Below are 12,591 nucleotides of genomic sequence, written 5' to 3'. Positions count from 1 at the left end.
ATAGTGTGTTTATATTCTTATGATTGGATCGCGCGTGGCCGATATATTGGATCACTTGATATATATAGCTAGCTAGCTATATATGCACTTAATTAGGTGGCTAAGAACATGCATTGCATGAATGTTAGTTCCCCCTCCAAGGTAACAACCAGCCGAAAGCACCCTTTATTACATTTTCCCTTTTCCCCAATTTACAGAAAAAAGTGTATGTTCGTACACACATATTAATTATTATGGTGATAGAAGAATATACTTCTTCAAAAATGCATGATTCATGATTTTTTTTTTATTTTTAATAACATAAAGATATAAAATTTTAAAATTTTCGTATTTTTATTTAGAAAAATCAGATCGTGGTTTATTATAACTAGCGGTTGAAGCATGCATTGCGTGTGTGTAATATAATTTATATGTGTGTAATGTTAGGTTCCTAGCTAGTCGAGAACGTGACAAAATATTTGAACCACTTTAAGGGTTTCAATAGTAGAGAGGCTACGTGCGTACCCTTTCTGACTAAGATCGAAAAATATATGATCTGCAGAGATGTGCAATTGATGATCATCATTCACATGATCTGGATCGTAATAGTGCTTGAAACATAAATCATAAAACATAACGTAGAATGGAGAAAAGCATTCTCAATCGATTTTTAAAAACACACGATAGAATTTTTAAAAAACATGCATGATGTACGTAAAAGCTCGAATGAAGCTAGTGGCTGGCTGCTCAATTAAACACGATATGATCAACTTGGGGAATTAAAACCTAGCTTTGCTTGTAAGTGATCAGAATGCTTGCTCGATCGACTAATATTTTTGCTGCTGCAATGCTTCGATCGAGAATCTGTTTTAATTGGGCTCGAAATTTAGGGTGTTTGTCTAGCTAGCCTTGGTGTGGCTTCTTTGTGCGGGTTGGGACCGTATTACATAAACCTACTATTTAATTATTCGAATTAAATTCTTTTGCAATTTTTTTTATCATAATAAACAATAATTTTACAAAGTTGTTAAGTATATTATTAAGTTGGAAAACAATTTACATGTATATTTAAAATTGTTAAAAATATAACTTAATGAGAAAATTAGAAAATTTATATATAATACATTTAATTTTTTTATAAAAAAATTATTTTAAGGTTTTAAATAATATAATATAAATATATTTTTTATGTTGTCTAACTTAGTAAAATTTTACTTATATATATATATATTAAAAAAATTATGTACCTCTAGCAAACCTAGAGATAAAATTTTTGTTATTTTATATATTAAAAATGGAAAATTTTAAATTATTAATTGTTTTGTAAATAAAATTTTAAGTCGTGGTGTACAAAATTTTTGTATTTAGATATTCTAAGATACATCAAGGTTTTGTAATTTGAGGAAAGTAGATGTAAGGGTAAATTTGTCTATCATGGACTAATTAGATGAAGTGAGATGTTATAAATAAAATTTTTCAATGAAAAATTTGTCACTTTATATTTAGTACTAACTAGCTAGTGCCTAGGGATGTAATCGAGCTGAACCGAACTCTTGAAAGTTTGGGTTTCGTTCGTTTATAATCGAGACAAGCTCGAGTTTTATTTAACGAATATATTCATGGCTTACAAGTTTGTTCAAGCTTTTATCGAGCCTAAACAAACTTAATAAATATAAATTATAAATTTAAATATTAATTAAATTATTAAAAACTACCATTTATATTTAGAGAAAAATATAATATTTTTACTAAAATTTGTAATTTTATTCTAATAATAGATTTTTATATATTTTCCGTAAAAGTGTAAAATCTATAAATCAAATATCAAAACTATTTTTTTTCATCTAATAGCTGACTCACGAGCCTTATTTTTTCATCTAACGAGCCGAATATCATAAAGCTGGGGTTTGGTTCGCCTATCTCAACGATCCTTATTAAACGAGATCAAACGAACTTTTATCGAATCGAGTTTCGAATAGTTCACGAGCGGCTTGGTTCATTTAGATCTCTACTAGTGCGTCTTCGAACGCATAAATTTTAAATATTTTTGTGTTAAATAAATTTTCTTGAAATTTGAGAGATTATATTAAAATTTAAAACTTTTAATATTTTATATTAATTTTTTTAATTGTATGAGTTATTTGAGTGTTTAACTTAAAAATAAAGATAAAGATGGAGAAGGATTTTGTTGGAATATATGGTTTATAAAGATAAGAGGCAAATGTACTAGAATAAAATTTTATTTTTTCTTAAACCAAAATAATTTTTTTTGTAATTTGGAAAATAAAGGAAAAAAAGAAGAAGGTATTTTTGGAGTATCAAAAAGCTAAATATTATTTTATTCTAAATTTTCTATCTCAAACTTAATAATGTGGTATAAATTATGAAATCTGTACTTTAGTTACTTTCCTATTTCAGTTTTAAATAAAATAAAATAAAATGGTGTTTGAATGGATAGCTAGATTTGAGGATATGATTTTCAAATTCATAGATAAATTAATTAAATTCACCCTTAATTTTTGTAAATGTGATGTTGTTGATTATGATGGAATTGAAATCTATTCCTAAAATAAAATCATTTGTCCAAATACAAATATGCCTCCTAATATTATATATAGAGGGAAAAAAGAAAAAGGAAAATGAATGGGCAAAAAATATAGAATATTTCCAACAGCTGTCGCCATCTTTGAAGATGAGACCTGTATAAATACGCATCGAGTAGGGAATAAATCCAAAGCACATTTCTTGCGTGATACGCTTCAGTTTTCATCGGAAATGGCGACTTCGGAATCTGAAGGACAAGTCATTAGCTGCCATAGCGTTGAGGCATGGAGCGATCAGCTTCTGAAAGGGAAGAACTCAAATAAACTGGTACCATTTTTCCTTCTTTTTTATTCAATTTCATTGATTTTACGTGTTAGACGGATGATTTTTCTTCTCATCGGCTGGATCTGATTGTTAGATCAAAATCTGTACGATTAGTGTATTCGGTCTTCGATCTAATCGCGATTCCCGATCAAAAAATTGAGGAATCATTTTTTTTTTTTTGAGAATATAATTGTGTTTTTCGGTAATTGAAATCATGTCGTTTACTTAATTAAGAGTATACATATCACACACATGCATAAATAATTTGTATGTTTGTTTAGCAAAATATCTGAAATTCATCACTAGGAGGTAAAATTAGGCGTTTGGAATAATTTCATCCTCTTCCTTTGTTTTCATTTCTTAGATGTTCTAGTTTGAGGAATATAAAACAAGTTGATCCGTTGGCCCTCCTTTAATCTCGCTTTCATTTGGATACTTATTACACTACTTGTTTCTTATAATAAATGCAGATAGTTGTAGATTTTACGGCTTCATGGTGTGGACCATGTCGTTTCATTGCTCCTTTCTTCGCAGAGTTGGCTAAGAAGTTGCCTCATGTTACCTTCCTGAAGGTTGATGTCGATGAATTGCAGGTATAGGAATAATGAAAAACTTATATATATATATACTACACATTTTGTAATCAATGGTGCTAAATCTTGGTAAATTTTCTATTTTCTATCCACTCATGATCTAGCCTTGTCACCATCCATGATCATGAAGCAAGAAGTACTATTTTGATCTTGAGATTTAGTTGAAATGGTCCACAATGAATCTTGTTACTTTGAATAGATTAATCTTGGTGTTTTCGTTATGTTGTCTCATTATGAGAGCTACTCCTGCTTGCTCAAAAATTATGTTTTGCAGCATGTTTCTAGTGAATGGAAGGTGGAGGCGATGCCAACATTCGTCTTCCTGAAGGAAGGCAACGAACTGGACAGAATTGTGGGTGCAAAGAAAGAAGAGCTGCAGCAGACAATTGCCAAGCACATTAGTACAGCCTAGAAAATTACATGTAGATTGTAGGTTGACGAGTATGTATGTTTAAACCTTGACATGCTACTCTCTTGGCTTTGTTTGGGTCAAAATTTAAACTCCTATGCACGAGGGAAAATGTGTTATTTTGTTGGTCCTCAAATAAATGCAAAGCTTTTAGACCTTATTGTTTATGTTAGTTTACATATAAAATAGTCTTTGGATGTTTTTTAATCTCTTCCATCAGCAATGGGTTGAGGACCTGGATAAAAACATCCAAGCTGAGGCCTATTGTCGAGCTTTGTTCAAGATAAATAATTATGGAAATATTAGTTGTGGCCGAAGGTTTCTAAGATAGTGGTTGAAATTGCTTCTAGGACGATTTTTTGAGCTTTACTTTAATAAAATTTAAGATATAGCGATTCGCTAACTGTAATTAATTAGCCATCAGCCATACCATGCGCGGTCATTGATTTGGAAATCTGATACACCTTAAGCTCGTGTTCGGGGGCCTGAAGTCCTCTAAAAATATGATCATCTCTTCATTGATTTTCAAATCCTTGAATTTGAATTAATTAGTCGAACCTAAATTTATCATCTCAACACTATATTGGTCGGCCTGATTGAAACTCATTACTGGTGATTGCATAAACGATAATTATACCAAAGAATTCACAGCTTTGAAAATGGGGCCTGCCGTTCGTCTTGGCAACAGCGACTGAATTTTATCTCACGATATACGAAAAATATCTGAGAGGCACCACTTAGAATTTCCCTGTAATTGATCTTGCAAATCAAGCAATGTAGAAGCATCTTACTCAAAACATGGCATTCAGGAATTCCAAATGCGAGTTAAAGTACCAGAAATTAGGCACAAGTTTACATAAATTCCTATCATTTTCACCTTCTACACTGAAAGAAAAATAAAATACAATCAAGGGCAGAGTACAATAGGGCACTCTAAAAACTCACTCTGATGAAGACTCCACCACAGAAATTTCACCATTTCTGGTTCACATTTCCTGCTAAAAAGGGGAAAATGACGACCGGGGATTGATTCACAACAGGACTCACAGTTTCTGGAGTCCCAGAATCTACAAATTGACCCTTTGTAAGAATAGACTACCATACCTAGGTCTCCATGACCATTGAACATAAAAATATAATTTTAGAGGCAGCACACGATGTAAATACCTGTGTAACTTTTTAATGATACTCCCATGACTCTTCTGTTTCGTGTTTCTATGCTTATGATATACATATCAATTTGAAGGGGTGCATATTGCTTCAACCGACAACCTCTTTAGTACGTTCGGACATGGATCTTGCCCAAAGTTACTGTTTGATATTGTCACTGAACACCACTGTTGCCCAATGCACCTCTGCGTTGTTAAAAGAGATTATAGATTACGCCCAATAGCAAAGGGAACATAATGTAATTTATGTTGTACCCGAATAATTATTCTGGATGTATCATACATATTGTTGGATGCTCAAATATCATTGAGTTTTAATAAATAACATATGTGTGGGATCGTACATCCAACTATGTATATTATATTTCTACTGGTATACCATAAAGTAGAGTGGAGAAAACAAATTACCTTCTCTAATGTGGAATATGAGGTTGGAGCATGGCAGGTTCCTTGCTGGAAGCTCCCACATGTCCCGAGAGGAGTTCCAAAGCTTGCAAATTTGATGGAAGAAATGGACTTTCCAGGACCACAGTGGAGATGAACTTTAGGCCTGTGAAACTCTTGCATCTTTCCGTAACTTTCAATCTGCCAGTTCTTAATATTTGGGTGAAACTCAGAAACATCTGAGCACACTGAGGTTACGGATCTCTTTGCAAGACTGATTCTCGTGGGATTGCCTCCAAGCTCTTCAAAAAGCACCAACAAATTCTGGGTTGGTTTTAACCAAGACCGTGGTAAATGGTACCTGAAACCATTTCTTTCAGTCACAAACAATTGATTCTTGTATAAACTGCATCAAAAACCTTAGATGTCATGGTCTGATCATGTATAATGTAAATTCCACTAGAGGTTCGTGTAGCTACAGTAAAACTCACCGAAGGTTTGGTTAATCCTTATGATAAGTAATGTTTAACAAATTATTATTCAGAAAAATGTCCGTAATTTCCCAAAAAATTTCCCTTCTTTGAGTTCTTAGTGTTTTAGATTGCCCTGAATTAAAGAAAAGGTGCTAAATAATAAATACAAGCGGAAGCTCAAACACTTGCCATCTTTGAGTTGGTTGGCCACACCCAAGTTGACACTTAAAAGGGCGATAAGTCCCTGCATAAGTACAACCGTTGCAATTGCCGGTGGCGTATGCAGTCCAGTATCGCCCGAGGCTCTGACCGTTAACCCACAGTTGGCCTTTTCCCATGCTACCCATGTCCAAGGCCAGTGGCTCATCTCCATCAGGTGCCTTAAAATAAGCCTGTCAAGTTTCGATATCATTAAATATTCACAATGCAATAATGCATGTCTCCTTTCTCAGTTGAAACTACATTTTTCGTTGAATTCTGTACTGATAGTACCTTATGCCATGTCAAAGGCTGCTGCTGCTGCGCAATTAGTGAACCCTGAATCCATTCGACTGAAGATATACTGTTTGGAGAGACAAGATTCATGGCTTCTCCCTTAAGCCCAACCTGCTCAAAAATGTATTTATGAGATCATTTCAAATTAAATGATTAGGGAGATGCCAAAATATCATATATATATATATATATATATATATATATATATAACCTGGTAGGTCCATTTAGCCCAGGTCAAATCTTTCTTTCCTTGATCTAGTCCGTGCAATGCGATCGGACCCAACACCCCAGTGTTCCATGTCTCGTAATGCCCACCGACATTCTTTCACCAAGAATAATTCATGTCAAAAATAACATCCAGATATCAAGAAAACCGTGATATTATTTTCGGACTCGAGTCCCATGAAACAAGTACAGTATCATATTCATACATGAACCACATTAAACAAATGCGTAATAGAATAAAATCAAGATTTGAGACCAACCGGCAGACCAACAGCCACACTTAGGAGCGAAATCTTGTTCGATCCAGCACGTAGGTTGATTTTCCCCTTATATGTAAATCTCCTGTTTTCCCTCGTCCCAAAAGCAGAACCTAAATAACATAAAAGTAGAGCCCAAATTTAAACAAGTTAACCACAAAAAAAACAACCCATCATGATCTATAAATGCTCGAAAAGAATGGATTGTATTGTGTACCAGAAAGCTGTCCATTTACAAATACATGCAACGCGTGACCTGTTGACAGAACAATGAGAGTCGGAAGCTCCCCACCATGGAAGAAAGACTCTGATGAACTTACATCAATGCTGTAAAAACAAGAAAAGTAAGGATAGGGTGGACATATCAAAGCTTACTTTTTCCAAGGGAAACCAAATATAAAATACAGAAACAAGAGAACAGGGTACATATTCATTCTGGCAGGCATACCTAGTTGTGTACCAGAGATAATCACTCGCATCTCTAGTGACATTTATCTGCTCCAAAAGGCCATAAGCTGAAAATGTTGATCTATCATCCAAAGAAAGCAAATCTTCATTATAAGTTTCCCACGAGAATATCTGAGAGTTACTTGAAAGCATTTCCATCCCAGTTGTTTGCACTCCAACCTGCGGTCAAGACAGTTAAATTTTAGAAAATAAGCAACACATTATGGCACTAGATTTGATATTATTATTAAGACCATTATGTGTCTTTGATATAATTTAATTGTAATATAATACATGGAAGATTTTCTATTAAGTTTATCCCAAGATATTTTCACCTATAATATTCACTATATTTCTATTATTTTTAAGTTTCGACAGTTGTAATATCAGGAGAATATTACAAGGATAGAGGAAATTTAACTGGCTTACATCGAATTATTTTAAACCCACAGTAATATATTTCAATATTCAAACATATTACATACTTTGGCTGTATTGAAGACAACATTCCTGCAGTCTGGAAGAATGCTTATCGACCAAGGAGGCAGGTTATAATGCATGTTATTGAACATAACTCTCACTGAAGAATCAGGATCATAATTCGAAAGGAAAGCTGCACAATCTCCTGATTCTGAAGAATACACATGAGCCTGGAGAAAAGGTCATACATCAAGTCATAAGCCGCCAAAATCTAAAATGCATAAAAACAAACACGAAAAGTAGATGCCCAAGAACCTGTTGAAGGGTTCCTAAAGAAGTCTCGATAGGATCAGCTGAAACTAGAGCTTTCTCGCAAAGTTTAACAGCCTTGTGCAGCTCTGTCAGATGACCATATTTAGGTTGTCGGATCAAACCTACAGGGTTGAAGAAAGCTATAAGTTTGAGTGAACCTTGAGTATACAAACATATAAAGTTTCCTTTACCATATTCATCGATTGGAGCATCATAATCATAGCTCGTAGTGATGAATGGTCCTCCAGCAGAACGACCAAAGTTGGTGCCACCATGATACTGTTTCACAGAGGAAAACGAAATCAGCTTTTTAACAGACCATACAAAAACATATTGAAAAATCATGCCTAGGCATGGTAAAATATTCCAAGGACACAAAAACCAACCATGTAGTAGTTAACAAAGGAGCCACCCTTTTGTAGGAATCTAGCTACAGCAAATGCCAAATCCTGAACTGGCCTTTGGTGAATTGGACCACCGAATTCTGTAAACCTAGTTGTTAAATATAGACAAGATCATGGTTAGCGAGGGGCCATTCACCAGTTTTCGCTCGTAAGTTTGAACAAGATAATTGAACTACTAACCAGCCACTCCAAGCCTCAGTCCAAATCGTGGGTTTGTACGGTCGGTTCGGGGAGAAAGCATCACCATAGAAACCATTGCATGTATTAATCTACCAACAACGTAAGTAAAGAGCCATTAATCGGCAACGGATGATGTACTGTTAAAATGTAAAAACTATTGTTGGACCACCACAAATGAGCTTAAGCTTTTTTGTGAAAAGGGTCATATATTCCATTTTGAAGCACATTCCATAACTCTCAAGATAAGGGACAATTTACAATAATCACTTTCTCCGGTAAGAAATGAATCAAATTAGGATACAAAGCACAACATTTTGCAAACAAAAAAAGTCCAAGATCTTTTGTCTCGAATAGTTCTTACCACGGGATCAGGGGCATCATCTTCCTTGCACATAACCCATGGAACTCCGGTATCCAATCCAACAGCCATGTTTGCAGCCCAAGTCATATATTGATGACCTGGTGCACCAAGTGCTCTTGCTTGTGGTCCATATTCATTCTCAATCTGTTCAATTCACCGTTCAGTACTACATAATCAATTACTAAAAAATCCGACAATGAAATTAGTATATATTATAATCAATCTGTCAGTAAACTCAAATTCACCCACGATTTGACATTCACACCTGGGAGAGTATAATTGGGCCACCCTGCGATTCATACAGATTTTCACTCTTCATCAAATTCACAATTTTCTCCGTGAATCCTTTCATAGCCATCTGTCACATCGAGAGAAATCAGCTTAATATCGAGAAGAGCTAACAATCAGCAAGTCACTTTTTAACTTAACAAAAGTTTGGCAAGAACACACATAACTATAATGAAGCTACACAAATTAATTAAAGCAAAACGTTAACAAAATGGGGAACAATAACCTTAAATGGCTCATTGTCTGTCCGGAAGCTAATCCCTGGTACATATTTGAGCCAAACTGGAAATCCACTGCACAAAACACAGCAAGAGGACAACAAAAACCTCAATAAAAATAACATTATGAGAACATAGGAAACATCAAAATGCCGAGTAGAATTTAGATCTGAGCAAGAAAACAGAAATTTTTACCCAAAATTCCACTCTGCGCAAACATATGGTCCAATGCGAAGATGAGCATATAGGCCTGCTCGCTGAATGGTTTTAACAAACCTCACCAAATCATATCTCCCCTCAAAATCATACTGCAACCCCACAAATTTTTTGGGGAAAAGACACAATTTTTTCAGCAAAAAACAGGTAGAAGAATTAAAATTCATTAAGAAAATTGGTGCGAGAGTGAGAGTCAGTCCTACATTGCCAGGAGAAGGCTCATGGACGTTCCAAAATACATAGCTCTCAATCACATTTATACCACCTTCTTTAGCCTTGTTTATCAGATCTTCCCACATCTAACCGATAAAATAACAATTCAACAAAAAATTACACAGCATTTTCAGTAAATTTCAAGAACAGAGATACATATTTTTTATGAAGAAAAAAAGGAAGAATCTTTAGTACCTCAGGGGTGCTTCTGGGATAATGTATGGAACCAGAAAAGAGAATTCTTCTTTGTCCATTAATGACAAGGGCCTTTCTATCATAAGTGACACTACATTTCACCAGTCCGCATCCAAGAAACACCAACGTGCACAGCCCAAAAAAGCACTTGGAAACTGAGTCAAATTTCATGTTTGAACCACAATCAAGGCAAAGTCACTCTCCCTCAATCTTCTTTTCTTCCTATTTCTAAAAGTAAATTGCATGCATTCTCATCTCAACTGTGAATAACAAAGAAATTAAAGGTGGCTTGTCGGACTATGCAAACAATTGCATTTTTCTTTCATAAACCGAGAGAAGAAGAAGAAGAAGAAGAAGAAGAAGAAGAAAGCAAGCAAGCAAGAGAATTGTGAATCTGAGTAAATACTTATACACAGTTTGTTTGGATGTACAGCTTTTGGCACTGTGTGAACTCAACACTCAGAAAACTAGAGAGAAGAAAATGAATTATGCTTTTTTCTTTTTCTTTTTTTGTGGGTAAAGTAAGGGGAAGAGTATAAAATTGACAGTGACAAATTTAAAAATAAAAATAAAAATAAGACAACATTAATCGCTCCTAAGCCAATGCTAGATTTGTTATTGATTTACGTCACGGATCAAGTGCTGCAAGAATTTCGGGGACGCTATGAAAGTGGTTGATTACTTTATCGAGATTTTATTATATAATAAGCTTTTATAATAAGTTAATTATATTGATTGTTTTTATAAATAGATTTTAAAAAATTAAAATTATTGCATCAGTTAGTTACGTACTAATATATATATATAATGTACTTGAAATAAAACTTGTCGAAACTTTTTTTGTCTAGTGTCATAATTCTTCCCAAAGTTAGAAGGGTTTTTTGAGTCATGACTTAAAAACACCGGTACCCTATGTAATTTTATTTTTTTTTTGGAAAAAAAACTTATATTGAGCTTATCTTTGTTGTTTAATTAATTCACTAATTTTTATTATCTGAAGTGTGTTTTATGACTTTATCAGGTTTAACATAAAATTATATTTTAATTGCATGCAATAAAAGTGATGATAATTAGAGTAAAATAGTGGTAGAATAAATGTAACCTCAAAATAGGGATGATTTTATGGTGAGTGAGGCTGTTAGAAAATAAATAGAGTGAAGTTTGATATTTATAGGGAAAAAAAGAGGGTTTAATTTAATTTAATTTATATTTTTGCAGTTTGCAGTACAAAATAAATTCGCTAGCTAGACTTCGTTACTTTACCTACGCACCGCATGTCCAGCGTCCAACACATCAAACCCACTAAATTATTTTATTTATTATTTATTATTATATATATGCCCTCACCGACAGATAACACCATTATTGCTTTTATCATCATATACTATAATTATACGTGTGTATATTTCAAGGTTTATGTGTCATGTTTACAAAAATTGTTTTTTTTGCTAAAGTTTCTGGGTCATTTTCATACTGTGCTTGCATGGAAACACAAAAGAATCTAAATATAAATTCAAGAGTTAAATTGTGTAGGTTATGATCTAGCTAGGGACTTGAAATTAAAGCCCCAAAGAGATTTCTGGCTGGCTTATTAATGATTGAAAAGAGAAGTGCTACATTGGATCGGATTGGATTCTATATCGACATTTAAAGAAGTGATCGATGATGATATATTTAAATTAGATGGCTAGTTTATGTTCATTAAATGAGCCTTTTATTTCTTTCTTTGTGATGCCAATCTTCTATTTTTGCATCATTTATTAGGCCAGTCTATTATTATTAATAATTATTATTGGTCCACAAACTTTCAATTGCTAGTATCACAAATGTATTGGTTAGACCCAACTAAGAGAAAAAAAAAAAGAGTAAAAGTCAAAAGGGGGAAAATTACCTACCATGATTAAGTTACAACTTTATATCCAGCAATTAGAACGGTAAAAAAATTATTATTAATAATAATACTTGTAATAATATTATATTATTAAGTGGTGGCATTTCTCGATTCTCGTCATTAGATGACTAACCGTTGAAAAAGTTATGATAATGAAACAACAAATTGTCTTTTATTTATTGGCGTTGCGTAATTATGAAACATAAACAAAGAGTCCTCGAAAATTTTAGTTTACCTTCCTTTGGATACCATGTAGTGCAATAATTCTGTCGAAGAATGTTTTTTTTCCCCTAAAAGTACTAGTATAATTTGTTGAGGAGCTCTTATAGATTTAGGTCGATTCATTTTATATTTTTAGTGAAAAATAATATTTTGAGCATAAAATGGGATATACATTTTCTTAGTTTCTATTATATATACACATAACACAAATAGCTAGAATTGATTTAATTGCTTATTATTGAAGCAGATTTGCTTTAGACATATTAATCGGATCACGCCGCAACGGACGGAAAATAAGGTGGCCGAGTTTGAATGATTTTTATTTTTATTATTGAGAGGAAATTTGGTCTGAACGCTTAGTACTTTTTTGGT

The 12,591-nt window shown here is 33.5% G+C and overlaps 2 protein-coding genes across 4 annotated transcripts; one reads left to right on the top strand and one right to left on the bottom strand.

Moving 5' to 3' along the window:
• The first annotated feature begins 2,690 nt into the window (after positions 1 to 2,690).
• Positions 2,691 to 4,001, top strand: LOC140892030 (thioredoxin H-type-like). Its single transcript, XM_073300760.1, has 3 exons — positions 2,691 to 2,850; positions 3,318 to 3,440; positions 3,715 to 4,001. Exons 1-3 carry the CDS (start codon positions 2,755 to 2,757, stop codon positions 3,850 to 3,852), a joined length of 357 nt encoding a protein of 118 aa, XP_073156861.1. The 5' UTR covers positions 2,691 to 2,754; the 3' UTR covers positions 3,853 to 4,001.
• A 619-nt stretch (positions 4,002 to 4,620) lies between these two features.
• On the bottom strand, positions 4,621 to 10,578 carry LOC140887427 (beta-galactosidase 3). Of its 3 annotated transcripts, none has more exons than XR_012151845.1 (20): positions 10,107 to 10,578; positions 9,902 to 9,997; positions 9,678 to 9,790; positions 9,491 to 9,557; positions 9,242 to 9,334; positions 8,977 to 9,120; positions 8,616 to 8,704; positions 8,418 to 8,523; positions 8,223 to 8,310; positions 8,035 to 8,153; positions 7,785 to 7,949; positions 7,301 to 7,479; positions 7,070 to 7,179; positions 6,856 to 6,965; positions 6,582 to 6,692; positions 6,368 to 6,481; positions 6,065 to 6,267; positions 5,427 to 5,763; positions 5,017 to 5,204; positions 4,621 to 4,916 (listed from the first exon to the last, which is right to left on the bottom strand). XR_012151845.1 is itself a non-coding variant. In XM_073294670.1 (19 exons), the coding sequence occupies exons 1-19, from the start codon at positions 10,275 to 10,277 to the stop codon at positions 5,085 to 5,087; spliced, it is 2,535 nt and encodes an 844-aa protein (XP_073150771.1). In that variant the 5' UTR covers positions 10,278 to 10,578; the 3' UTR covers positions 4,621 to 5,084. The 3 variants fall into 3 exon arrangements, 1 of the variants encoding a protein (XP_073150771.1); XR_012151846.1 differs by having other exon boundaries at positions 4,621 to 4,844; XM_073294670.1 differs by having other exon boundaries at positions 4,621 to 5,204.
• Between the last annotated feature and the right edge of the window lie 2,013 nt (positions 10,579 to 12,591).

This window comes from Henckelia pumila, chromosome 3 (assembly GCF_033568475.1).
Source record: "Henckelia pumila isolate YLH828 chromosome 3, ASM3356847v2, whole genome shotgun sequence".
Lineage (NCBI taxonomy): Eukaryota > Viridiplantae > Streptophyta > Magnoliopsida > Lamiales > Gesneriaceae > Henckelia > Henckelia pumila.
The sequence above is the reverse complement of the archived record's forward strand: the minus strand, read 5'-3'. Positions and strand labels throughout refer to the sequence as shown.